Source organism: Penicillium robsamsonii (genome assembly GCF_028829455.1).
Source record: "Penicillium robsamsonii strain IBT 29466 chromosome Unknown utg000003l_segment0_segment0, whole genome shotgun sequence".
NCBI classification, from domain to species: Eukaryota; Fungi; Ascomycota; class Eurotiomycetes; order Eurotiales; family Aspergillaceae; genus Penicillium; species Penicillium robsamsonii.
The window spans coordinates 882215-908490 of NW_026643221.1; the positions used below are offsets into that span (position 1 = coordinate 882215).

At 48.3% G+C, this 26276-nt stretch overlaps 11 protein-coding genes across 11 annotated transcripts; 4 read left to right on the forward strand and 7 right to left on the reverse strand.

Moving 5' to 3' along the window:
• N7447_005049 (uncharacterized protein) lies at positions 1-2143 on the reverse strand (the record flags this gene model as incomplete). The annotated part of the gene is made up of 3 exons (XM_057229311.1): positions 1-151; positions 603-709; positions 2039-2143. 3 exons carry the CDS (start codon positions 2141-2143, stop codon positions 1-3), a joined length of 363 nt encoding a protein of 120 aa, XP_057084401.1.
• Positions 2144-4193: 2050 nt separating this feature from the next.
• Positions 4194-4412, forward strand: N7447_005050 (uncharacterized protein; the record flags this gene model as incomplete). The annotated part of the gene is made up of 1 exon (XM_057229312.1): positions 4194-4412. The coding sequence occupies one exon, from the start codon at positions 4194-4196 to the stop codon at positions 4410-4412; it is 219 nt and encodes a 72-aa protein (XP_057084402.1).
• A 42-nt stretch (positions 4413-4454) lies between these two features.
• On the forward strand, positions 4455-5213 carry N7447_005051 (uncharacterized protein; the record flags this gene model as incomplete). The annotated part of the gene is made up of 3 exons (XM_057229313.1): positions 4455-4835; positions 4914-5072; positions 5133-5213. 3 exons carry the CDS (start codon positions 4455-4457, stop codon positions 5211-5213), a joined length of 621 nt encoding a protein of 206 aa, XP_057084403.1.
• A 675-nt stretch (positions 5214-5888) lies between these two features.
• Positions 5889-9291, reverse strand: N7447_005052 (FAR11/STRIP family protein; the record flags this gene model as incomplete). Its single annotated transcript, XM_057229314.1, has 5 exons — positions 5889-6717; positions 6781-6910; positions 6966-7111; positions 7164-7252; positions 7330-9291. 5 exons carry the CDS (start codon positions 9289-9291, stop codon positions 5889-5891), a joined length of 3156 nt encoding a protein of 1051 aa, XP_057084404.1.
• Positions 9292-9658: 367 nt separating this feature from the next.
• N7447_005053 (phosphatase PAP2 family protein) lies at positions 9659-10458 on the reverse strand (the record flags this gene model as incomplete). The annotated part of the gene is made up of 3 exons (XM_057229315.1): positions 9659-10110; positions 10173-10362; positions 10411-10458. The coding sequence occupies 3 exons, from the start codon at positions 10456-10458 to the stop codon at positions 9659-9661; spliced, it is 690 nt and encodes a 229-aa protein (XP_057084405.1).
• A 694-nt stretch (positions 10459-11152) lies between these two features.
• On the forward strand, positions 11153-13141 carry N7447_005054 (RBR-type E3 ubiquitin transferase; the record flags this gene model as incomplete). The annotated part of the gene is made up of 1 exon (XM_057229316.1): positions 11153-13141. One exon carries the CDS (start codon positions 11153-11155, stop codon positions 13139-13141), a length of 1989 nt encoding a protein of 662 aa, XP_057084406.1.
• Positions 13142-15602: 2461 nt separating this feature from the next.
• N7447_005055 (uncharacterized protein) lies at positions 15603-17996 on the reverse strand (the record flags this gene model as incomplete). Its single annotated transcript, XM_057229317.1, has 5 exons — positions 15603-16288; positions 16344-17652; positions 17725-17767; positions 17827-17834; positions 17889-17996. 5 exons carry the CDS (start codon positions 17994-17996, stop codon positions 15603-15605), a joined length of 2154 nt encoding a protein of 717 aa, XP_057084407.1.
• Positions 17997-18342: 346 nt separating this feature from the next.
• Positions 18343-19149, forward strand: N7447_005056 (MMtag domain-containing protein; the record flags this gene model as incomplete). Its single annotated transcript, XM_057229318.1, has 3 exons — positions 18343-18380; positions 18440-18726; positions 18776-19149. The coding sequence occupies 3 exons, from the start codon at positions 18343-18345 to the stop codon at positions 19147-19149; spliced, it is 699 nt and encodes a 232-aa protein (XP_057084408.1).
• A 119-nt stretch (positions 19150-19268) lies between these two features.
• cwh41 (mannosyl-oligosaccharide glucosidase) lies at positions 19269-21919 on the reverse strand (the record flags this gene model as incomplete). The annotated part of the gene is made up of 4 exons (XM_057229319.1): positions 19269-19517; positions 19575-20490; positions 20555-21617; positions 21676-21919. The coding sequence occupies 4 exons, from the start codon at positions 21917-21919 to the stop codon at positions 19269-19271; spliced, it is 2472 nt and encodes an 823-aa protein (XP_057084409.1).
• A 271-nt stretch (positions 21920-22190) lies between these two features.
• On the reverse strand, positions 22191-23490 carry N7447_005058 (NAD(P)/FAD-dependent oxidoreductase; the record flags this gene model as incomplete). The annotated part of the gene is made up of 2 exons (XM_057229320.1): positions 22191-23377; positions 23451-23490. The coding sequence occupies 2 exons, from the start codon at positions 23488-23490 to the stop codon at positions 22191-22193; spliced, it is 1227 nt and encodes a 408-aa protein (XP_057084410.1).
• A 415-nt stretch (positions 23491-23905) lies between these two features.
• N7447_005059 (SNUT3/LISCH7 family protein) lies at positions 23906-24671 on the reverse strand (the record flags this gene model as incomplete). Its single annotated transcript, XM_057229321.1, has 2 exons — positions 23906-24306; positions 24365-24671. The coding sequence occupies 2 exons, from the start codon at positions 24669-24671 to the stop codon at positions 23906-23908; spliced, it is 708 nt and encodes a 235-aa protein (XP_057084411.1).
• Positions 24672-26276: the final 1605 nt, after the last annotated feature.

The following is a 26276-nucleotide window of genomic DNA, read 5'->3' on the forward strand; positions in this document are numbered from 1 at the left end:
TCATGAAGCTAATTTACAACTGCTGATGAAGAAATGTAAAAAACATATGGGACGAGCCGGGATTGAACCAGCGACCTTGCGAACTTCAGTCGCACGCTCTCCCAACTGAGCTATCGTCCCATTTGGGATGCAAGATGCAGGGATTATTGGACTCATGAGCTTATTAATTAACTAAATGTGTCTCCTAGACACAACTCTCATTGGATTATATTTCCCGGCAGTTGGTGTGTCTTGGTTGGGCGAGTATTACTCATGCGCTAAGAGCACCATATGGCATCTTAAGAAAAAGTGAACAAATAGGGCGTGTCATTTACTTTAACATAGATTTTCCTTCAAAGGAAGACGCACTCGCTCTCTTTTCCTTATCGCTTCGCATTTGGAGCGTTCGGTACAGTCGGCCTGTAGGCCCTGTACCTCTTGTCGTCTTCGGGCATATAATGCTGCACCTCGAGGGGCTGCTTTGAAGACGATAGCAGGGTCCACATAATCCCCATTATCTGGGTATTTGACTAAACATTCACAGGCGATATAGGCATCATTTCAGCCAGGGCATCTCTCAAAGTAGCTAGAAATTGCGGGTAGGTTACTCTCTCCCCAGTCACAAGAATATGAGGAAAATAATATGGGTAGTCTCGAGGAAGGACCAATAGTTGCGAACGAAGGCGGGACTATAATGCATCCTGGGACCCGTTTGTCTGGGGAAGATGATCTAGCCCGACTTCGAAATCTAGAAAATGCCCTTCGTCCCGATTGAATGGAAATAAAGCCTCGCCAGAGAGAGGGGGGTAAGATGCTGGTGTATAGAAGATGCACTGTAGACAATAGTGAAAACATGGGCATTAGGTGAGTTATCAAACTCGTCTGAGTATTCCCAAAGATCCTGTTGGTTTTATGCACAGCCCACGGCCACCGCTAAGCCTCTGGGGTAAAACCCGATATCGTCTACCCATGTGCGCGGATTCAAATCCCCGAGTGCAGTGTTAACTGTTGAACTGATGGAGCTGATCTCAGGTGTTGCAACCGAAAACCTATCAAGTAGTTGAGGGGTCTTTTTTTCTGTAGAAACTTTGAGTTCTTGGAGTAATTCACTGATGATTTTAACATCGCTGTGCGCTTTGATCGAGCGACCGAGCTTCTTGTTCAGCCAACGCCACCAAGCGCCCCATGAAGTCGTATCAGATAGAGAGAACCGTGAAAGACTAATGTCATGGAGAGATTCCTTGATTCTAACCGTGGCTTGGTTTCACCTGCAATTCGTATCATAGGCCCAGGGTATTCAAGATTTCCCTGGGCATGTGCTACTTCAACGAAGGTCCATTATAGTAGTGTACCGGGGCTGTTCTTTTTTTTTTATGTTAGGGAAGTCAGAATGTTAAGTGAAGAACATCATTCACTCACCCATATAAGGAGGTAGGTCAAATCCGATCCCGGGAACGAATAGAAAAGAAAGCCCACCAGCAATCTATTCGTTTTGAACGGGATTTTGGATTTCATTGCATTTGTTAATGACGGCAGTTAATCTTACGTGTCCCTTGATACATAACAATTTACCCGGAATGTAACTGGTAAATGAGTCGCAGACTCAGGGAAGCAGGACGGTCAACAAAGGAGCCGAAAATGGCTCCCGCCAGAAGAGTGAGGTTGAACGAGGATGGGGCGCGGCTGTAGCACAAATGGGCATCGGTCAATGGGCCTAGGCGCCAGGCACAGCTAACCCGAATCATATGTGGTAGTAAAACAGGTTTTTCCGTGGGCTTTAGTGCACGTAACGCTGTGTGCTATATAGTACATATGTATTCATTCTGAATTTAAATGGATCTAGCAGGATTTTACCTGTTAATGTACCCATGCGGTGTCATCCTTAGTTGAGGTAGGAAGTGTTGTATTGTAGGTGGATATTACGAAATACAAAAATGCATACAATTTGAAATTGCATAGACATGCATATATAGATGTGCTTCGAGGAGCCGGCTTACGTACGGCTAGGCAGTCAGTATCCAATGAGAGCGTTATTTATATCCATCCATGTGGCAGGCACACTTGGTCCGTAACTAGCCGAGCAGACGAATAATGCAAAAAAAATAATGGGACGAGCCGGGATCGAACCAGCGACCTTGCGAACTTCAGTCGCACGCTCTCCCAACTGAGCTATCGTCCCATTTGGGATGAAGAGTTAAGCTCTTGAATACATTATTAAGAAAATATAACATTTTTGTTCCACGTCTTCAATATTGTTTACAAATTCAATGGACAAGCATATAAGATCCGCGGGACGCTAGGGTGCATAAATGCGCATGAGAGGCATAGCTCACAGATTACTTGAATTGATGACCTAGCATGTCAAGAATTTTGGCATAGTATATATCGATATTGCATGGCTGTGAATATATATATAACGCATGCATTATTCTCCGCACCTTATATCGATCTCTCGTACTTATAGTAGGGGTAGGCCATCGGTGCTGCGTATAGCCTACAAGGACCATAATTTGAAATACAGTACATGTATGTAATGGTTATTTGCCATATTCTACCCATTTATGTGCTATGTACACATAGAGGGACGAGCCAGAAAGTAGATGGATGGATACATATTTTTGCCTTGGTTGCTTTTGATTTGGGAAATTTATTTCAAGCACGAATGAATGATAACTAATCTCGCAATTATTTAGATGATTATTGGGTTATCTCACAGAATATACAGACATGAACGCACAAAACGCGGTATCCGCAACTCAAGAGAGTTGAATGTAGTGACCCTAGGAGGTAATCTCCGTAGCAAAAAGTATGACACAATGCTTCACATACCCAAGAAGACCAAGGAGAAGCAGACAAGGAGATCACCCAAGTATTTTATTTAGTTTCATCATTCCACTGTTGGCTTTCTTAATACTCCAATCCTAGCGCCGCATTTCTCTCTTGAGAAATTACAAATATCCACCACAAATGGCATTCAAGCCCAGCAGTATGTATCAGTACAATGCTAATGACATCATTCCAACATGGGACGATAGCTCAGTTGGGAGAGCGTGCGACTGAAGTTCGCAAGGTCGCTGGTTCAATCCCGGCTCGTCCCAATTTTTTTGCCTCGAACTAGATAGACGGCTACATTATTTCTTGTATACCTTGCTGGCGTTGTTGTATTTTCTCAATACTCTGCTGGTAGATCCCCGAACGTTCAGTCAGAATTGAAATATATACTGAGGATCTTGCCCTAATACCTATGTAGTCATCACCATATACTCGGTTCGGGTTCACGCATATTTTGGAATGAAAAGTTCAAAAGGCCCTCTCGCTACATGCTCGAGACATTCAATTAAAAGGCATCATTGACCCTAGGCGTCCAAAACACTTCGCGCTCTAAACTTTCGCTTTTAGTCGTGCCTGGAGATCATGTTGACTTGTACTGTTGATAAAAATCCACCCCACGTAGAACTTGCCCACTTCTAAACCCCAAGTATGTACCTCGAAACAAACACAATATGCTAACTGAAACAGCAAAGGGACTAGGACTAAAGAACTATTATATGCCGCAAGGGCTGGGCACAAAGCATCCGGGTCTTCTCTCATCCAACCATATCATATAGTGGGACCATAGGAAGTTGTCTCTTACGAAAGATATCTGTACATGTGAGATCTGATTTCCAGCTGCTATATGATACGAACCCATTATGATAGGGAATGTCAATCATGGAGACCACTCAATGTAGACATAGCAGAGAGCGTTCCCAAAATTCCCTCTCCACTGTTCCATCTTGCAATATCATGTTCTTCAACCAACGTTCTGCAGCATCGACATCCCGAGAGCCAAATTTGACAATGACAGAGTCTTGCACGGAAGCAGCAGTTCATGCTTTGACAGATTCGCCGGAGTGCAAACCAGCTTGTCCATGGAGTTTCCCATCTGTTTGAATACGCGGGAGACGGGAAAACTCCGCGAGAAAGAAGTCGCCGAGAGAAGGAAATATTAGGCCTCGAATGGTGAGAGTGCCAAAAACCCCGAGATCGTCCATCTCATTCTTATCTTGGTAGACGATGTTTCATCCAGAATCAGACTATCTTGGATCAAGAGTTTCTTCATGGTCCCCCTTTCTGAACCAGAAAGTGACAAAACCAGGTTAGCTAGTGATATAACCAACAACAGAGTAGGCATTGATCAAACCCCGAGCTGGATTTCGACCGGATCAAAGCTTATGGCTACCACCTTGAAACCCGCTGGGACATCCACTCACTTAGAGCCCGGCGACACTAAAATTGTGAATTTGATGCAGATCAGTGGTCTCAAAACCATCAAGCGGGGGAGCAGTATTGCAACAGGAACCATTGACCTGTCCCACACCAACGCAGTACTGCAATGCACCAGGGAGGAAGGGTTCCGACACACTTCCGAGGAGGTGCTCGTTAATATATAAAAGCTCGGGCCCTTTGCGATGGATCAACTTTCATATATCTTAATGCATGGCCTGACTATCGGTGACTTGGTCCGTCTGGGCTCAACAGATCTGTGGGTGAAGATTGAAAAGGACTATATAGCACACGGAGACGAGTGTACGTTTAGAGGTGGTAAGACTCTACGCCACAGAATTGGACAAGCTGCTGGATGTGCAGATGACGAGTGTGCGGACCTAGTTTTGGTGAATGCGTTCTGGAGTGGAATCTTCAAAGCCGATATTGGAGTGAAAGATGGGGTCATTGTGGGGATCGGAAAGACCGGCAATCATGATGTGATGGATGAGGTGAATCCTGCCCCGGTGATTGGATCCAAGGCGGATATTATTGCTGCAGAGGGGAGAATAATCACTGCCGGTGGTATCGACATCCATGTTATGTTTGCGGTAAGCTTAATAAAGTCCTCTTCTTATCTATAAGATATCCTGAGCTGACAACAACCTAGCCCCTTTACCCTCGAGTAGTGTGGTTTTTGTTTCCAAGGCTGGTATGGAGAAGGGCTCCGTCAAATCCTACGACCTGAAAAGCAGGTCGAAATTGTGAAGAATACTCGCACAGTCACTAAGCTTGACATGAAATTCAACAATGCCACGCCAAAGATGGAGGTTGATGCCGAAGCCTTTGTGAGTCGGTACTTTATGTTTGAAACTATGGAATACGACTCGGAGACTAATCATTTACAGACGATTACGGCCGATGGAGTAGAGTGTAAAGTAGAAGCGGCTACCCCGGTTCCGCTTGCGCACCAATGTTTCATATACTAGCTCGACGTTTCTAAAGGCTACATCTTAAGTTTATTTTTATATATTAGAACTCTGCCCACGTACAACTTTGGCTTTAATGTGGCCGAGCGGAAGGGAAACCCTACTTTCCATACCATTCTATTGAAGGTATTTGGAAAAACCCGTAGCCGAAAATAGCTGTATCAGCTTCATGGAACTCAATCAGAGATAATCGCTACTTCAAGTAGCTTGGACTTGGACTTGGATTTAGGGTATCAATCCGGGGAAAGCATGGGGATGCTCGACAATGTTGCGGGTTGAACAGTAAGGGGTCATAATGATATCCGGCATTATCACCTAATTCTGTAAAATAGGCACTTGGATAGGAATATATGAGAACTTAAGCATATTACATCTAGCGACTCAACTCATTCACTCGGTCAGCACGTGTCTCGGAGTTAGTTGTCCTGGCTAGAACCTTCAAACGGTGGGTGGGATAAAAAGAAAGAGTCTCGAAGTAGTATGGACACCGGAAATCAGGGAAACTTGAATTTTGAATTTCCAAAGATAACTATAGAAAGACAAAGTAGACCCAAGCCGAAAACCAAACATGAATAACAAACATAGCAGTAAAATCGACTACATAACCGAACAGAAAAACCACAGCGGGTATAGAAAGCACTTTCATTGATCTCATTGCCTCACAAGACAGGGATCTTACGACCACCCTTCCATAGGAAGCGGCACACCCTCCCATTCACTGCCCTGCTGCATCATAGGAGCACTGACCTCCTCCTCGCAAGTCCCACCGAGCATCTCATCAGCAGCACCCCAGCCCATAGACTCAAGTTCTCGAACGAAGAAATCACGTTCTTCCTCCATCATAGACGCACCCTCGTCACCGCCCATCACATCTTTGTACTGACGCAGATGCCACCAGTGCGTAAGACCACGAAGCGCCTGTTCCAACGGCAAAGCCTCTTCAACCTCAGCGTCGACGTCAGAGCCAGCGAGCCAGTCATCGCGCAACTCGGGACGACAGTACAAGTAGATAGCGGTGATGACACGCATGTTGCTCTGGCGCCATTTGCGACCGCAGTAGGGAACTTGGGATTTGAAGAGTTTGAGGGTGTAGAAGCGAAGGTGCGGGTCTGGGATCTTGAGACCCTTGCGGAGGATGTTGCTTGATTTGTACTGCACTAGTAGGAGGCAGCGGTGGGCTTTATTGCGCGTGATCTTTTGCATGACGTGTAGGTAGTTGATGGCGGAGAAGAAGTTGCGGAAGGAGAATACTTTGATTGGTTCTTTGGGGAGGGGCGCGGTTGGGTACCCTAGTTCGTCGACTTCGGGGCGTGTCGGTCCGCTGAGGATATCCGTTAGGGATTCTTCCTCGGAGAGGCCTGGCATGCTGCCGTTTGCTGTTGGATCGGAGCGGTGGCGGGCGATCGGGGGTGGCATGGCATCGTCTTCGCTTTCCGTGTCACCGCAGGAGTCTTCTTCGGTTTCCACGGGGAGACCGGTGTTGCTTTGACAGAAGTGGAAGAAGCTGGGGTTTGTGTTAGTGGGCGAGCTAGCTTAGCGAATGAGGTTAAGTAACAGAGTAACATACGATAAGTCTTCGCGGTCATTTTTATACGCCACGGTTTGGTCAACATCTTGATGTGCAAACATCTTGAGAATCAAGGGGATGTAGTTAGAGTCAAGTAATAGCTGTGTCATATATTCAAATTTCAAGATATCTTCATGGGTTAGCGGTATGTCACCCATAAAAAAAGATTCGGGGAGTAGACTCACGAGATCGCTTAAACCACTTAAGCAGAAGCAACAGAATTCCAGACACGGCTTTCCCAGTGATCTCACGGAGACGAATATTGTCTAGCTCATCAATGGATGCATCAGAAAGGAGATTATGAGAGGAGCCATTCATGGAATGACCATTACTGAAAATTGTGTTAGAACGCATTCGTTGTTATTTGAAATGTCTGAGCTCACCTCATGCCCTGGGTAGTTTGGCTAGTAGCCTGGCTGACAACTGCGCTGACATTTGTCAGGATAATTTTCAAGAATACGATGGTGATGGACTGAAGATGAGATAGAGTATGGGTCTGGTAAACAGTAAGCGAATGTTGAAATTGGGTCTTAAGAAGCATGTACTCACATAGAATGAGTCAACCGCATCCAGGCGCCGCTGGATATCGGGGTCGTCTGTTTCTTTCTCTGCTGGCTTGGGTTTAGGCTCTGCCTTCTCGTCGTCACCCGACAAATCTAAATGTTCAAAATCATCTGGTAGGTCATCTGAGATGTTATCAGGGAAGTGAGCAGCGTCCTCGGAGTTCCAGCCGCGGTCGTACTGCATGAAGTGTTCACGCTCCTGCCAAAGCTGTCGCATCGCACGGGTCATTTTCACATGCGTCGAAAAGAGCTTTCCGGCTTCAATAATTGACGCAGGGACATCACTGCCTTCCCATCTCTTTCCAACCAAGGCATCCTGGCGCTCCGTTGTGCCCTTCCCGCCAATGCGGTTGCTGGAATCATCCAAGGGAGGGTACATGAAGGGGAAGTTCTGATTGGTCTGATAGTTTTGTTTTTTCCCAGCTTTCCCTCCTGGACCGGCGGGGGATGGAGGTGGAGATGGGGCCGGGGTTGCAATGTGAACAGCCTGCTGAAGAATAGAGCCATTTCCACCGGAGATTGATGGGGCCACACCACAAAAGATACCACTGGATGGGTTCATCCTGGCCACATTGTGGGGAAGAGGGGGTAGAATGGAATTGTTTTCCAATTCCAGTGGGACGATAAGTGGCGGAGGGTTGTAAGCTGGGTATTTGGAAGTGATTTCTTGCCGGAAGAGATGGTAGTCCAGAGGGGAGGCGTGTAAAAATGGAGTCCTGCGTTTGGAATCATCTTTCTCAGAGGGAACGGCAGGCTCCAGCACTTCCTTTGCGCGTTTTAAATCATCGGTCCCGCCGAAGACAAGAAGCAGCGACTTCCACAACAACAGCAGGATCCTGGTCAAAGGAATATTGGCAGATTCGTCCCAACGCAATCGAGCGATGATTTCAACAATGGAGACCAATAGACTAGGATTTGAGCTGGTCAGTGCATCGCGGATCGAGCTGCACTGAGGGTCGCGCGCCTGTTGCCTGCGACCCACTTCCACGGCAAAGTATAAACTTGTAAGGACCAAGTTGGCCTCACGCTCCGGTGCCGCAATATCACCAGGGCCAATTCGCTCGTAATCAACGTCGCTAGAGTCCGATCCGAGTGCCGAGCGGGTCTTATCAAAAAGGCGGCACATGTACTGTACCAAGGCGGTAACGCCCGAGCATTCCTGGAGAAGGGAAACATTCTGCTCGATGCACTGAATCTGCAATGAGTTGTGCAGTGGCGTTTCGGCTGCTGACTCGGAATACCCATCCGCAGGATAGTCGGGTGCTACTCTCCCACCGCTGAGACCCCATACACCAGTGACGACATAGCAAATGGTTTCAAGGGCTTCCAATCGCGCCGAGACTTCAGCAAGCTGCAAATCCCCAAGCAACTGAGAAACAAACGAACGACGTAAATCCTTGGATGCGTCAAGCCAAGACAAGCCGGGAGTGTCTCGCTGGCGTTGCTGGCAAAACGCAGGCCATTTCTGGTTAAAAGTCGTTTTCGTGCCGGTTAACATGACACGATCAAAGGCGTTATACTGGAACCACTCGTCGAGCTCATCGGGAAATGATTGGGCGTCGGCATATTCAAAAGCATAGGCTGGTTGCTCGATCTTGGGCATTTCACCCACAAGTTTCCGCAAATCCGATAAGCTCAGGGAGCTCGCACCCCGATCCGTAGTCTCCTGGGCGGGAGCTGGAGGGGGCGGCTGCATCGGAGGAGGCGGAGCAGAGCCTTCACGACGAAGCTCGGGTCGTTTCATGGATTTTTCGGGCGCAGGGGGCGCCGTCTCAGGAGCGGGTGCGGCCTGTGAGGCCTGTTCCTGGCGGAGCCCCTCAGCCACCTCCTCCATGAGTTGGTCATCTGAAACTGGCGATATATCGGTCCCAGTTTGATCGACCTCATCTGCCTTGACAATATGATGCTCCTGCATAGTGGTTTTGGGTGGATCTGAAGGCATGTCCATCATTGAGGACTTGCTGAGTTCTGTGTTCCTGGCAGAAAGTCGTTCGGTGGATCACCAAGGTACCAACGCTCCATACATCAGGTAAAAGAGTGAAAAGAAAGGAGCCCAGAAATTGAACGCGACTCATGCAAATGGATCACTACACATTTTCTAAGTCTTTGCAGTGCACGAGGGGTGGTCGGTAGCTGTTGAAGCGGGAGGCCAGCTGACACGTGACCAGACTACAAAGCCATTGTGCTATTTATTTCGAGATTTACGACGGTTGAAGAGAAAGACATAGAATACAATTGATTTCACACAATTTAATCAACAGACGAATATCCGCTCGCTACTATGGTAGGATATATACGCGAAAAGGGGACACCCCTTACTCTGACTTCTTACTAAGACCGCGACGCTTCAATCTCTGAGCCTCCCAACGTTGCCAGCCAGCCTCAGCCAGATCCTCACTTAGGACGAGATCACGAATTCTCACCAACCGGGACACAGTAGTCTCCATGGCCCATTCAATAAGCCCAGTGCTTCGGAGCAGGCTGGTGACCATGAACCAGCCACAAGCACATACGAATCCAGCACCACAGCCGGCAAGGACTTGTCTCGGGGTGTGGTAGTTAAGATAGACCCGGCTGGCAGCCACACCAGCAGCTCCAATGCAAAGGGCCAGCATGACCAGGACTCGTAGGAGGACGGCGACATTGGGGTAGGAGCTGGCGGAAGCTTTGCTGTGACGGAAGAGAAGGAAGAAGGTGAGGTAGACGGAGAAGAAGGTCATGAATTGGGCGTGTGAAGATGGCATTCCATATCCCTTGCCGAACATTTCTGTGAATTACACGTGTTAGTTTAGGAAGGTACCCACGAGACCATCAACATCGACAACTCACCTTTCGGTCGCTCTTCCTTGATGAAACGTTTGAGGACAAAGTTTAAGGCTTCACAGCCCATCTGTCCTACAAACATCAAGATGACTTCCACCTCTCTTGTTGACCAAATCAAAGTTGCATAGGACACACATAGTGCCTGTGGGATCAGGGCCAACCATGCTGAGGCAAAGGACAGTCGGTCCTCGGGGTTCTGGAATTAAGTCAGTAAAACATTTTGATATCCAAGCATGTAACTAACGTAGTGGACATGAGTCAGAGACAACGACGCCAGCGGAGTGTCTCCCATTGTTGGGGTTAAAAGAGTGAATAATAGGAAGTTTCCAAAATCCCCTAATTCGGAGATTCAGGGATATCAGGGTCAAAGCCAAGACCGCCAAGACTCTTTTCACCTTATCACGATAAGCAGATTGGGCAGCGGGGACTTCGAGGGCAAATTATTTCCTCCATTTTTAGGCATCCAAGGGGATTTGCCATTTCTTCTTTGGATCTAATCTGGATCTGTTTGTTCTTTCTCTTTCTTCTATTGTCTCCATCTACCCACTTCACTTTCAAACAATGACGCCGTTGTTCTCTCTTCAAACCCCAGACTCTCTATTGCATCATCTTCTAGACCCCTCCCGACTTTCTGCCGAACATTGGCCCATAGAACGAATACTCCGAACATCTTCATCTTTGGTTGGTCTGATTTTTTACCAGGGTCTCAGTCGCAACGCTGATTCGAAGTGATCTTCCTGCAGGATATAACCCCCCCTTTTGTGCCCGATCGTCCTTAGTGACAATTCACTTGGGATCGGTCATCATCATTACCTTCGATAATTTTACGATGAGCCAGTGTTGCTGAGTTTTTTTTGTTGCAGGAGACACTCATTGTCTCCAAATTGCGATTCACTAGCATCATATTGGAGGCAAAAAATATACAACCGCCCCCCCCCCACCTAAGAGAAATCTTCACAAGTGAGCATACTTGGTTTCATCTCGCTATGACCGAACTGGACTTCCCGGAGGATGACCGCTCGGTCGAGCTTTCCTCGATTGCTGCGATCTTTCCAGAAATACAAATCGATCCTTCCTCTCCGTTTAAAGCCGTCCTCGATCTTCCAGTCGCACCTTCCGCCCCAACCTCAATATATTTTCAGCAACCGCTCGAAACTGCACCCGCCATTACCCCTCCAACCTCATTAGATGAGTCCAAGGGGGAATTGGACCACCCACCCATCAGAGATGTCCATGTACTCTCACATTTGCCTCCGCTTAACCTCGAGATTGAATTGCCACAGGGCTACCCAACCGAAAAGCCGCCTATCATTCACCTGAGAACGATCCCTTCATGGCTACCTTCCTCGGTCATCAAACAATTATCCAGCGATTGCCACCGACTCTGGGAAGAATGTGGAAAAGATCTGGTCGTCTTTACCTACATAGATCACCTTCAGCAACTTGCAGAAACAACTTTCAATATCCAGGAGCCGTCTGGGGAAGTCTGTTTATCGCGAGACTTGAAGATCGCACTACTGGACTATAATAAAAAGGCCGAGCGGGAAAAGTTTGAGCAGGGGACTTTTGAATGTGGGGTGTGCCTTGAACCAAAAAAGGGCACCGTTTGCTATCGATTACTTCGCTGCTCCCACGTGTTCTGCATTCAATGTTTGCAGGATTTCTACAACAGCTGCATCACAGAGGGTGATGTTGACAGTGTTAAATGCATGGCACCGGATTGTGAATACAACAAGAGACCTGCAGCTGCACCGGGCGACGGCCAGATCCCGCCCCGCAAGAAGCGTGATCGTACCCTGGGACCAAGCGAGCTACTCCAAATCCCTCTAACCACTGAAACCGTTCAACGATATGCGTTCCTTAAGAGGAAGAAGAAAATTGAAGCCGACAAGACCACAGTCTACTGTCCACGGCAATGGTGCCAAGGAGCTGCACGATCCAAGCGACACCCAAAGCCAGAAGATCCCATGTCGGATGACTTGAATAGTTCTGACGAAGAAGATGGATCCGAGCCCCGCAACGAAGTCAATGATGGGGAGCTTCCTCCCATGGCGGAGCGTGTGTCTATCTGCGAAGACTGCAACTACGCCTTTTGCTGCGTGTGCAAGAAGGGCTGGCATGGCGAGTTGGTACGCTGTTTCCCACGCCGCGACGGCGAACCCACAGAGGAGGAAAAGGCAACCGAAGAGTACCTGCGTCTATACACTACCCCTTGCCCGACTTGCAATGTCCCCTGCCAAAAGCAAATGGGATGCAATCATATGCGCTGCTTCCAGTGTGACACACACTTCTGCTACCTTTGCTCAGCCTGGCTATGTGCGGACAACCCATACATGCATTTCAACGACCAGAAAGGCCAATGCTTCAATCGTCTTTGGGATTTGGAAGGTGGTGATGGCATTAATCCCGACGGAGCCGAAGCACTCCACCGTATCCCAGATGCACTCCTACACTTTGACGATGACCCACCGGTGGTAGCCATTCACGAAGAAACCGATGAAAGCGATGACGACCACCCTGCATTTGAATTTGATAACGATGAAGATGACCTTCATCACCGACACCCTCCTCCTCCTGCCCCCGTTCCACCCCAAGTCAACCGCGGGGGCGGCAGACCTGGCCAGCGTGACCACGCAGCTGCCCGCGCAGCTGCAGCTGAACGTCAAGCCCAAGCTCGTGCCATGGCCGAGGTACGAAACCGAAATGCGAGACGTCAGGCCAGACGCCCTGTCAGATGGGCGGACATTCCTGCCAATCGTCTCCCTCCACAGGCTGGTGATCCCAGACGTCCTGTCCGGTGGGCAGAGGTTCCTGCAGAACCATTGGCAGACGAAGACGGCCCCATCCAATGGGAAGCCCTTGCAATCCGACCAGGTAGAGCACAGGCACACCCTGGTCTCCAGCGATTTTTGGATCTAGTACAAAACGACCGTGAAGACGAATGGGATAGTGATGAGATGGACGATGATTTCTAGATTGGGCTTCTATGTCCACAACTCAACATTCAACCGGATATGAGAATTTTGGTCTTTTCCTCCCACTTAAAAAGCGTCTTGATGATATTGATGCATACAACGAATTCACGGTCTCTTTCTTTTCTTTGTTTTTCTTCACATTTTCCCCTTGCTTTTCATCAATTCCCCCTTTGTCTGCTTTTACACCCCGTTTCATTTCACTCTTGCTTCACTCATGCTTCGGTTTCAATTTGCGATTTGTTTTTATACTCTTGCTTTTTTCTTACTCTCATGCAGGCAATATTCATATATACTTACCCACACACATGGCGCGTGTTGTTAGCCCCTCATCTATCTGATATTCTGCATTTTGATTTGATACTGTCATAGTTTCATCGTGGTTGATCGTTTGACTTTGTCTTTGTTTTTGTAATATTGGGACCTGTGAATTACTGCATGTGGTTAGTTTTCCCGTTCCCGGCTTAGCACCCTTATATGCTGTTCTGTAACCTCCTACTATCGACCTGATATAAAAGACCAAACCTCGCTCTATTAGCCTCTTTTCTTCTTCCCCCCCTCCCTTTAGCTCCTCTATTTTACACTTGTCGCCCCTTTCTTCCTACTCTGGTCCATACTAACCACTGCGCCGCCTCTTTAGCCGACGCACTGCCCTTTTCATTTCACCGAAGATGTCGCTCCATCTGACACCTACTTATTGTCGGGTTTTGTACTACTTATTATCTGGTTTGTTTCCTGGTTTTCATACTCCATCTTTATGCTTAATTAGAAAGAAAATTGAATTGGTTTAACGCTACAGAACTACCATATTGAATCTTCAAATGTGTTGTCGCTACGTATACTGTATCCTGGAACCGCTGGTGGCAATCGGCTCTTAAGGTATAGGAGTAAGGTTAAATCGTAGCCATATATTGATTGGGGGAAAGGAGAGAGGATGTGGTATTATCCCGGTGCTGTACTCGATCTAGGTGTTTGGGCTCGAACCAATCTGGTTCCTGGATGGTGCTAACCTCCCACACAGGACCAACAAAATGTCCATGCGGGTTGCCTTGGAAGACGAATTTCCCAGTCCGAAACATACTACTCAGCTTTGAGGTCCTCGTATTACATTCTCATACTTAAAAAATTATTTGTTACCCTGAATGCTATTGGTGCCAAGTGCTGCTAACACAAGAGCATCTTCTCAACACTCTTTTCAAATACGCACCTCTGTTTCTTTAGAATTCCAGCTCCGCTTTGCCAAATTTTGGCAACGAGTGGAAGAACCTAAGCCCCCCATTGCGGGTTGCGGCTCGGATTCCAGTCTTCTTGGAAGCAAAGCAGGAAACTCGACTTAGGGAAATGTTCGAAGCAAATGCTTCGCTTCGTGAATGAGATCGCGAAATTGCCTTTTCAACATGGACAAGCGGCTCCTAGACGTCATCAGCGAGTTGAGCTCAATCTGGATCTTGAGCAGTCCAGGAAACTTCTCCATGCAATCAAGAGCATCGGTGCTAGCGTAATGCATGTATACCACGCGGCCATAGTCCTTGTGTTCAGAGATCTTCAATATCGTGGTCCTAATGAGCGAAATGTCTAATATATTAACTATTCCCTAATCAACAAACTTCCGCTCTGCAAAGAGCCCTACAACCCGCCTCGGCATGCGGCCGCTGTATATTATTCAGTTTCAGGATCAAGCCTGGTAATTGCCATGGACGTACCTTCATGTACGGAAGACCAAGAGCGCAATACTGTCAAAGCGAAGAAAGAAGAGTTCCTCGGAATTATTGAGCAGGTCAAAAATTAGTATCTTCGGATTCGTGATGACAAGGAACACATCTCACTGGTTCCGCACTACTGGGCTCTCTCTACTCCCGCTTATCCGGCGGGACCAGAAGTACCCCCTGTCCCAGCACAGAATGAGGCGCCCTCAATTTCTATCTCGAGCTTGGGCGTCATCGATAATATTGTGAGACCATGCCACGGCCAATTTGAGCTGGAGTCCTTGGGTAACCGGGGAAGAGTTAGGAAGGGGACTTGGTCTCTTTTGGGCGTGGCCGTATGTATCTTAGTGCTGCATACAACGATGCATGGCATGATGAGAACGAGGTCTCGAAATTTTTGAGAGATTGCAATGAGCTAGTGGCACTTGGCTTAGGTGCATGAAGCGGACTCCTGACTGGGAATTTTGGCGGTTTAAACTTTGGATTTAAGGTTATTATAGAACCAATCAGGTTCACCTCGGTTAGAGCCTCAAGTCACCACTGAACGATGGCATATTAGTTCATACTTTGTACCATTTCTCGACTACGCTTAATATATTTGATGTGGAATTTTGACGCAGGTACTTTGTGTTGCTCAATTAAGATGATTTGACATGCACTTGTACAATTAGATATCAGCATGGGCAAATTTGCGGGTTTGGATGAGCATGTCTCTTGCACCCATGATTCATGGAGCCAACCTGGTTTGGTGATTGCGATTAGCCTCTCCAGTCGTGCCAGAACTCATAGCTCATGACAGACAAATCACAGAATAGCAAAAGCAACCTGTAATGCCGAGAAGGGTGGTAACCATGCCAGGTCTCATGAGGTTGATAGATGTCCGAGGCATAGGCATGGGTTTCAGGAATTGTGAGGTTCGACTCTTTGGTGCAAGGGTCCGGTCCAGAGGGACTGGGAGCCCCACGTTCGGGCGGGTTTGCGACACAGGGCTCAGTTTTATCTGGGTTGAGCAGACGGTGGTTGAATCTCATCCGATCTTTGGGATTGACATCCCGAGGGATACAAGGGACATCCGGCGGTATCTCAAATCCAGGCATGGGGCTTGCAGCAATGCCCATAAGAGGTGGTGTTGGACATTCATCATCTCTCTCCTGGGTGGGAAAAGGGAGAAGCCAGTCTATGCGAAAGGTGTGGCCGATTTCCTCCTGCCATGTAAGAGTGATGATGGCAACTCCACCGGCCTGGGAGGCGGCAATGACAATCCCAAGTTCAGGGAGGTACTTGACCAAGTTTAAGCGATCACAGGAAGAGAACATAGAATATTCTACCAGCGATTGCAGAGGAGACCGAGACAGCGTCCGCGATCCATGGTCCAATGGATAAGGATCTAAAGTGATGTTGTTTCCAGAGAAGTGGATAATAGGGAAAAATCGCGGGTTGCACGCTGAATATCAGGTTAGCATCCTAATCCAATACATCAAAGCACATCTCTCACTTACGATGGGACACAAAGCACTTCAGAACATCCACATCGACAACACAATCCACGCCGCATTGCTCATTTTCTTCTTCAACCAAATTGGTAATACCACGTCTCACGCGGATCGATTGACGGGGAGGAGTCACCTCATGGTCTTGTGATACTCCGGCGCTTATATCAATGCTGTCACCGGCGGCACCAAGAGAGGCAGTTCCAGAGGTTTCTGGAGTTGTATGATCATGCTCTGGGCCCGGATGTTGCGGTCGAGGTTCAGTATGAATAGAACAGTTAGGGGGAAAAATATCGTCTGGTAGAAACAGGCTCGAAATTGTTGCATCTTCCTCATCAGCGACTTTCTGAGCAGCGAGGTTGGATCTGGCTATGACGTCGTCAGCCGTATCAGATACGTCAAAAACCATTCGACCATTCATTATTTTTGGCCGTGGCTCGCATCCACAGGCATCAAACTTGTAGCGGTGTTGCTGGACTCTGCGAGGATGCAAAGGTAAGACAAACCAGCCCCTTTGCTCTCGAGCCTCCCTCGAACAATTGTAACTGGATGTTTTGACAGGAGTCAGGCTGTCCCAGACTCTCCATACAAAGACTCGGTTGAGGATATCGGTGCTGATCATCCACAGACCGTTGGGGTCCAATTCAAAGTTGGCAAATGAAACGCATGGGATGTTGTCGAAATGACCCCTGTAGCTGAGCCGCAGGTTGCGTGTTCGATGATGGGGCATGTCCCTTTTCAGCTCCTCCATCGATGGGGCGCTGTCTATTGACACCCATGTGCTTTCTAATACACCAGAGTCCCCCATGTTCGAGGTCTCAGAGAGACTGGGACTGCTATCATCACTCTCAGACACATCATCCACCAATGCGAAAGCAAAGACGGTGATAACGCCTGTGTTCGCGCTCACGGCAATCAACCGAGCAAATTTGTGGGTGGCCAAGCCCCAGGCACTTAACTGAACATGTTCAGCAAAGAAAGGTTTGACTTCGTGCGCATTAAATGGTCGATCGCCTCCATATTTGGCACTCCTGTTGATTGCCGAGAAGATAGCCTCAACATTGTAGCCAGTGACGTTTCCGGAGTCTGTCGCTAATAGCAAAACCTCGTCGACTCCCAAATCGTCCACAATAACATGATTAATCGTATGAGGCTTGGAGCGATCGATATATCCAGGCGCATTGGGTTCCTTCATCACTGGGTGGATGATCATCTCGGGTTGGGAGCCAAGGAGCTGGCGAGATCCACTAGGAATCCATACGTAGATGTCGTCGACATGAGCTGTAAAAAGCAAATTTCGACGCTGTGAGAGGGCCGCCTTTCAAGATAAAGGTCAGAATTGAGGAGAAATTATACAGTCGAAGCAACATCTAGGTCAGCAGGTACTCACCAGGTTACACCTCCAAGCAGATACAGTTGGTCCAGAAACATCTCTATAGCACAATGATAATCAGTCACAGTGAATCCAGGCTGTACAACTGTAGATGCCCACCTAGGAAACTAGCATAAGTCAGTTCATAGTTCTCACGTGAGGTAACTTGGAGACAATCATACTCGTTCCTCTTCTGTTTCAATATTCAAGATTTGTACCTGTGGCCGATATCCTGGAATTTCCCTTTCAGTTTCTGTAGAGACACTCTCCTCGGTAAGAGGAGAAGACATTGTCGCAGACTAAGGGTGCTTGTTTCCAATGGCGGAGCGCAGAGAAGAATAGTTCCTTAGATCTGAGCAGAATGAGTGGTAAATAGCAAGAGAAGAAGAAGCTTGATCTGTCATTTCCAATGGCAGGAAGTCCAAGCCACAAGAGACAGAAGGGCAAGAACTTTGTAAACAGATCATGATCAAGCTGGTCGAAAACACCTCTATGGCTGCGGGGAGGTGCAATCATCGGATGATGGAATGGCTGACCGCCCGCGCACGGGCCCCGAGTACGTCTACGGGTATGGCTTCGAAGATGTTGGCTTCCTCCTTTCTACAACATAGTTCTTCAACAAGCTTCTCTCGCATAATGGATTTGGTTGCTAGTGTACGCAAAGAAGGCAGCCGGTAAGTTGTGTTGTTATTTTATTTCTACATTTGTTGAAGGTTACTAATTTTTGTCTCAGCGGCGGCCGCAATGAGTTCAAATGGTCCGACGTTCAAAGTTCCGCCCATCGCGAGAACTACCTAGGCCATTCAGTGATGGCCCCAGTCGGCAGATGGCAACAAAATCGCGATCTTGGCTGGTATGCCAAGGGAGACGAAGACGAGCAAGAACGAATCCGCAAAGAACGAGAGGAACTTCAACGTGTCAAGGAGGCTGAGGAGGAGGCAATGGCCATCGCTCTGGGACTTCCCGTCCCCCCGAAAGCATCCGAGAACGCCAACATGGTTCCTCTAGGAGGTTCCACTAGTACCGATACAGTGCCAAAAGAAGAAGAGATGCCAGATGCTGCTACAAGGGAAAAGGACCACCGCTCGAGTCACCGACACAGACGTGAGCGCACCCGAAGCCCGCGGCGGGAAAGACGACATGAACGAGGGGATGACCATACACGTGACAAGGACCGGAGACACCACAGACATCATGACGATCGAGAGCGCCATCATCGCAGCCATCGTCACAGATCACGATCTCGCGGTCGAGACCACCACAGACGGCGCTCGGTCTCTCGTTCTAGAAGTCGACCCAGCCGCAAAGATGAGGAACACCAGAAACGACGACGGATGGAGCGCAGCTACTCACCAGCTGAGCGCCGGCGACACCCCGAACGCAGACGAGACCGAGACGACTATGATCGCCGCCATTGAGCTACAAACTAGGGCTATAAATTGATACATTAGCTTGGCGTTGGAGGGGTCGATTCAAATGTCGGATAAATGATTGCATAAAACTATCAGAATGACCACTATCTAATATACGTGACGGGTTTTTTCACATCGAGCTTTAATAGCTTACAACTCGTCATGAGTGGTCTTTCCGGATCCGGCTAAATCCGGCATGGACATCATGTTCACCACCATACTGGTCCAGCCGGTAAAGTGCTGTGTCCGCTGGCCATTACCCGAGTCAGGGTTGTACTGTTCCCAAGCGAACCCAGTCTTCTTCCACTCGCGGAAGACATTCTCGACCAAATTCTTCCGCAAGTCGGAGTACATCTTCCGCGCCTGTTCCTGATGAGGACCAGATACCGTGGCAGTGTCCTGTGAAGGTGCTGTCAGATTTTGCGGGCAAATAAATCAAAAGATGGAAGCACTTACATAGAGATTCTTCAACACCAAGTAGTTGATGTTAATCCAGATAGGGCTTCTCCAATAGTTCTCATCGGTCTCGTAGAACTTATCCTTCTTGCTCAAACTGCGGATACCATAATCACTCCACAATTCTTGGGGATCACTGATCAAGTCCAACACAGCCTTGAGGCGCGGGCTATCAGGACCCAGCATACCAGTCAGGAAGGGGAATATGGAGATGTAACCCTTGTGGCAGACATGGACACTCTCTTCATATTCATCGATAGTCGCATCGCAGAAGGTTTGCTCCTTCTCATCCCAATGCAGGTCATCAATGTTACGAGTGATAGCTTTCTCGTAGGAGGCGAATTGCTCGACATCTTCTTCCTCGCCGAGGTTCTCGGCAATGCGACGCATAGTGCGAGTCATCATACCCATCCAACTGATCAGATCGACATGCAGCTCACCGGGGTGCGGCGGCTGAGCTCTGGGATAGTCATCGATGCCAGAAGTGAGTATGTGCTGGACGGAACGTCCGCGCCAGCGGTAGCCTTCCTTGGTCGAGAATGCTTCACGGTCGTACGACGCGATGTCGCCGCGCTGAGTATTCCTATACCAGTTGTAGTGCTTCTTCAGGAGCGGGTAGAATGAGCGAAGGTATGCCTCAGACAGTTCCGGGTATCGGACAGTGGCAGAGCGCAGGCTCGCGGTCGCATCTTGGTTGTCCAGGGATTCGAAGTCCGTGCTCTTGTTGCTGCTAGACTTGACTTTGTCCATGAATGCTTCCAGGGCCATGAACAGAGTAGGCGGGTTTGCGTAATGGGGATATTGGACCGTAAACTCCGGGGGAACCTTGCTGCGGGCCTCTTGGCCTAGAATCTGTTCACGAGCAATCCATCCATCCTCGTCCATCAGGTGGAACCAGCTCTTGATAATCTCGAGCCTACAACAAAAAGTCAGTATATCAACCAAAACCAGTAGATGAAACGAAGTAGATGTAAACGCACGCAAGATCTGTATCGTATTCGATCACAGGAACCAAATGGAAACCTTCATCCCAAAGGAACCCTCTGGGGAAGAACGGCCGGGAGGGAACGCAAGTGAAAAGCTCCTTCGGGCCTTCGATGACGGGCTGCACGGCAGCCCTGGCCTCGGCGGTCTCTTCCCAGAAACCTTCATTTTCCTCTTCATATGCAGGGTTGGCAGACCGATCCACAAGATCGTCACCGTGGAAGAACCCAATGCCACCAATGAGGTTAGACAGCATTGCCTTAGAGAAGCTCGAGTACTTTGGAGAGTCAAACGGCGCCTGTGGTGGGAGAAGGTGCTCAAAAGTTTCAGAAAATGAAGCCGAAGCATCATCGATTTCCTTAGTGAGAGTTTCCGAGGTCAACGGTTCGGGGGCGGAGCCGGAGGAGAACAGGACATCAAACTCAAATGCACCTGTGAAAACCTTCTGGACAAGATGAGCATTACCCTGGCCAGGCTTATGCTTGATACTAAACAGTTGAGCCGGGGGCGGAACGTTCTCTTTTCCATACTCTTCAAGGGCATCATCAACCTCCGCCTTCAATTGAGTGAAGAAGATTCCCTTGGCTTGCCAAAGCTGCTCCTCTGGGAAGGTCACACTGGCTACAATGCTGCGATCCAATGGCTTGTCTGTGGAGCTAGGATGATTGTAGCGGGGATGTGAGTTGGTTTCCGGTCCAGTGGTGACATCGATAGCGAAATCACCAAGTTCAGTGGTGTATCCTTCAAGCTTGACATTTCCTTCGACGCCAGTGGAACCAGAAGATTCAGAGTCAGCTCCCAAGTGACCTAAGCCCTCGAGAGTAGAATAAAATACCATCGAAATGGACTGGTCGGGATTTCCGTCTTCTCTAGGCGTGCCCTTGACTCGGAATCCCCAGCTACCTCCGTGTTGGCCACCGGGAACCTTGATGAAATCAATTGTCAAGTCCAAGTTGTTCCCGGCGTCATGAATAGTCTCTCGTCCACCCTTCCGGATGTCGTACTCGTCCCAGCCATACCCGGCCATTCCTTCGTTTTGTTCACATGTGTGTCTGAAGTCTTGGGTGCATGTTAGCTTCACAGTTCATCAATGCAACCGGGCTACCGATGAGCATACTTTGTTGAGCATCAGCGTAATCGTCGACTTTTCCCCATATTAATCCCGCTGTGAGACTCTTCGGAATGCGAGGACGCACTCCAAAGTAGAGGTTCGACTTGTAAGGACCCCATAGCAGGGACTGGTTGCTGGCGCGTCCGGCCTCTCGAATCAAGACGGATACATCATTGGGATCTTCGCTTGCAACGATCCCAATTGCATAAAGGAGCGATGTCAATAACACTGAAATCCTGAGGTGACGCATAATGTAGCCTCAGTCAATTGACTGCTGTCCTCTCCGCGGGATAAGCTATAGGTGTATGTACCTGAACTCACCGCCTACTTAATATGGACTAGTATCACAGGCGTACCGAACAATATCCACGGACGTCACCCGCCTTTCCCTTTCCGCTTTAGTGCTGCTACATGTTGTATAACTAGGTACTATGTCTCATTGACAATCAATATGCGTTCAACACCATAGAAAAAGGTGTGCTATATTTTCTGCTATAAAAATTGTGGTATTAAGTATGTATTCACATGAACTCGCGTGGGTCCAACGATGTAATGTTCGCGCTCTTCGCCTTACCATCAAATACAAACTCACTCATGAGCTTTCCTGTACCCGGCGCATTCTGGATACCCCAGCAGGTATGGCCAGCTGCAATATAAAGTCCCTTCGTATCAGTCAGGCCAACCAGTGGCCCAGCGCCAGAATCACAGTTTGGAAGATAGCAAGCTTGGCGAGTGCGGACCTCTCCGTCGCGCAGCTCGTCAGAAATACTACCCACGTGGTCTATAATTTCCTGGCAGCGTTCCTGGTCGACCTCAACATCTGCAGTAGTCTTTGGTAATGGAACTGTTCTATCTCCATCGCCACATGCATAGACAGTCGCATCAGGACGCGCGTAGATCTCTGGCGCAGCCACAGTTGGGCGGGACTTCTTCTCCGGGTTGAAGTTGGCCGGGATTTCGATATTTGTAAACAGGCAGTATGCACTGACTGGTTTCTTTGGCTGGATCACCACACTGTGGGCCCGCATGGCTGAGATCGGAACCTCCGGGAGGATAGTTTTCGTCCAGGGACCAGCAGCAACGAGCACATCGGTAGCGGCGATGGTTTGTGTTTCACCCGACGTTCTATCGGTGTATGTCACTGATTCGACAGAGCTCTTTGACCGAGCGATATCTGTAACCTGTCCAAGGATGATGTTTGCGCCCTTCTCCTGGGCAAGCTTTGCAATGGACGTAGTAAAGAGGTATGGGTGCACTTGAGCGGTTTCGCCCGGCCCACTCATACTTTCATAGGCCCGCAGAAGGTCTGGCTCAATCCAATCCAAGTCCTGGGGGATTTTGGCAGACCTCAGCTTAGACATTGCTGCTGTGCTACGTTTCTGGAGGGACTCTGTATTTCCAGCCCCAGTTTTTCCTGGGGTGTTCTCAGCGAGAGCACGACCTTTCACGACGAGTTGACCGCAATTGACCTCTCTGTATCCCCATCGGTTGATACCGTCGTGCTCCTTTGCGAGCTCGGCATGCAGCTTGTAGCTGAGACCGACGAGATTGCTCGGGAAAGCCCATTGCGCCAGCATGCCACCCGCTTTTCCCGATGCACCACCTGCGAGTTCAGAGGCCTCGATGAGTGTGATTTTGTGGCGGGTAGGGTCGTAGGATGGGTGTCTAGTAAGATAGTATGCAGAGCAGCATCCAATGATACCACCACCTGTGAGTATTTTGGTCAGCGAGTTGCGAGTATATCGTGCGGGGTACCAAAGCCGCAAATAATCTATTCTTACCAACAATAACAATTTCACGCCGATCTCCTGTTGCTGACATCCTTTTTGGCTTTATCTTGGGCGCTAATGATCGCAATGAAGCCACAGTGTAGGGAGTTGTAACTGACGAGTTTGGACCGCAGGTGTGCTGATATATAGGGAGGCCTACGTCACTGAAGATGTATGCATGCCCACATGTGTAGTCACATGTCGCATCCGCAATCAAGTCCAGCAAGACCGGTTTTTTTTCTACAGGTTTGCTGATGAATCATTCTGATATTTTTGTGGTTCACTAATATTTGAAAAAAAAAAGGGATTGGTAGTAAATCCAACAAGGGCCATTGAATAGGAACGTAAAATATCAAGCCAACAAAACCATGCTCCGCAAATGCAAATCGTGTCGAAAGAAGGCCGAAAAATGTCCAGTATTTTTGAAAAAAAAAAGATGAGACCGTAGGAATACATGTAGTAAGGATTCATCGCGATGGACTGAGAGGCCGGTTGAAACCGCCCTGGCGGTTCATGTACTGTCGGTACTCGATCTTCTTCTCCTTCCGCACACCATAGATGTTGTTTCCGGGGATTTTGGTATTCTTTGTAGTCCGGAACCTGCTGAAACCCATGGTCTTTCGCATTTGTGCTTCCATTTCGTCCTCGTCCGCATCTTCGTTGAAGTCTATGTCCATTTCATCCTCGTGACGTTCCGGTCTTGGTTGTGCGCCAGTTGCCTTCCGCCCATCTTGCAATCTAGGATCTTTGCGGTCGCCATGGCGGTCACCCTTAGGGCCTCGAGGGGGTGACCGGGCCTTTGCGCCATTGCGTTGCGGAGATCGGGAGCGGGAACGTTCGCGGAACTTAACGTTTTTAGGTGTATTGCCTGACATTCATATGTTAGCAAGGCCCAAACCTTCCAATAACTTAGATATTTGACCAACCTCGTCTATCCTGGTTGCGTTCCCGACTAGTGCTCCTTTTTCGGTCCTGGGCCCCACGCCCATCTTTGTCTCCGTCTCGTCTGTCCCTGTCGCGGCGATCTCGAGACCAGCTCCGTTCTCGCCTTCCATCTTTGCGTTCTCGTGAGCGAGAGCGATACCGGCCGTCGCGTCGGTCATCTCGTGGAGCTGGTGAACGTCTGCGGTCGCGGTCTGACCCTTGCTCTGGTACACGAGGCAGTTTATCGTTAGAATCCCACATAGCTGAGCTGTCGACTCGGCGAGCACGCTTTGCAGGTGGCTCCGCCATTATGAAAAGGTCTGGTCTGGTCTAGACGTTGCCCCGTACGGCGTGAGTGTTTGTTGCGGCTGGGGACAGATAAGGATGGCTTTGCTCAAATTTTGAGAGTTTGAGCAATTGGGATAGGTGTAAGGAGTAAAAAAGCGAATGCTCATAGGGGTAGAGTAGAGGGTATCAAGTGTCGCAATGGGTGTCGGCTTGAATATCCCAAGACCAAAGAGAAGTTTATTCCGGCTGGGCGAAGAGACCAGTTGCGCATTTTGTGACATGGCAAATGACCGATCTATAGCCCTACAATCTTATTTGCCAACATTGAATTGTAGAGCTTTCTTCGTTTTGCATGACTGGCTTAATGAAATCAGTATATTTCTATTGATACAATATTCGTCAATCTTAAGTTTGGACAGAGGCAAGGAACCCGGGTCCTACCCTGGATGTATATATATGCAGCTATATAGACAGGATAATGTCTGTCGGGTGGGGCCTTCCCTATCTGTGCTACGGCTATAAATGTCCGCCTGGACTATCCCGCCTACTATCCACGCCAGCACTAGGCTATTAAGTGTCTCTTCGGCTCACCCGAGTTCGATAGCTTATAGTAGACCTCCCTTTAGCCGAACATCTTCTCGCCGCTTATCATGTCCCCTGCTGTGGATTTCATCAAAATGTTCCGTGAGACTAAAGAGTAGGATACACTTCGCTTACTACTATTAAAGGACCGGCATTAACTATCGATCCTGATCAGATTAGTGTTATTACAGCTTATCTCTTATCTCTGGACTAGACCTCTCAATAGCCCACAAAGCCCATAGCCTAGCCCAACCCAACCCACCAAATGGGCTGGGTTTTGGGCCCTACCTTCGGGCCCATTGGTGGGTCATGGGCCCGCAATGAAAGCCCGCAAAGCCCCATTCGGGCCCATAATGGGCCCCAAACAATACAAACATGCCAATTTATCGTAGCTGTATAATTAATGCATTTTTCTCTGGTTTTTTTGGGGGTATTTAAACTACTATCTGAGCGATACATGAAGGTATACAGAAACCTTCTTCTTATAAGTTTATAAATTAACTCATAAGATGGAAAGTTGATTTTTATAAAGCTTTATTTTTTCATAAGGGGTACTTATTTTTGTTAGGGAATTACATAGTAAGTAGAGGTACTATTAGTGCTACTATAATTAACACCTGGTTATAGACCTAATATATATAGTTATATATCTTTTCATACTAATACTCAGTAATCCTCCTAAGTGCGAATTCGTGGTCAAGTTAGATCTTTTGGGGTGATTTTATATGAAATTTTGCATGAAATCTAGTATCATAATGCTTAAATTAGTATAATATTTACTGAATTCCTACTTCTTACTGTAATAATATGATGAAATTGAATATACAGGTTGGTACATGCGTAAAATACAGCCATGAATCAGCTACTTTATACGTGCTAAGACTGTATTTGTGCACAGAAATGGGCTTTTGATGGGCTTTGATGGGCGCCCATTAATGAGCTGTGGGCCGGGGGCTTGGGCCCATTTGCGGGCTATTGAGAGGTCTACTATGGACGACAGTTCCGCCCATAATAAGGCTAAATATGTCCAACTGGACCCGAGGA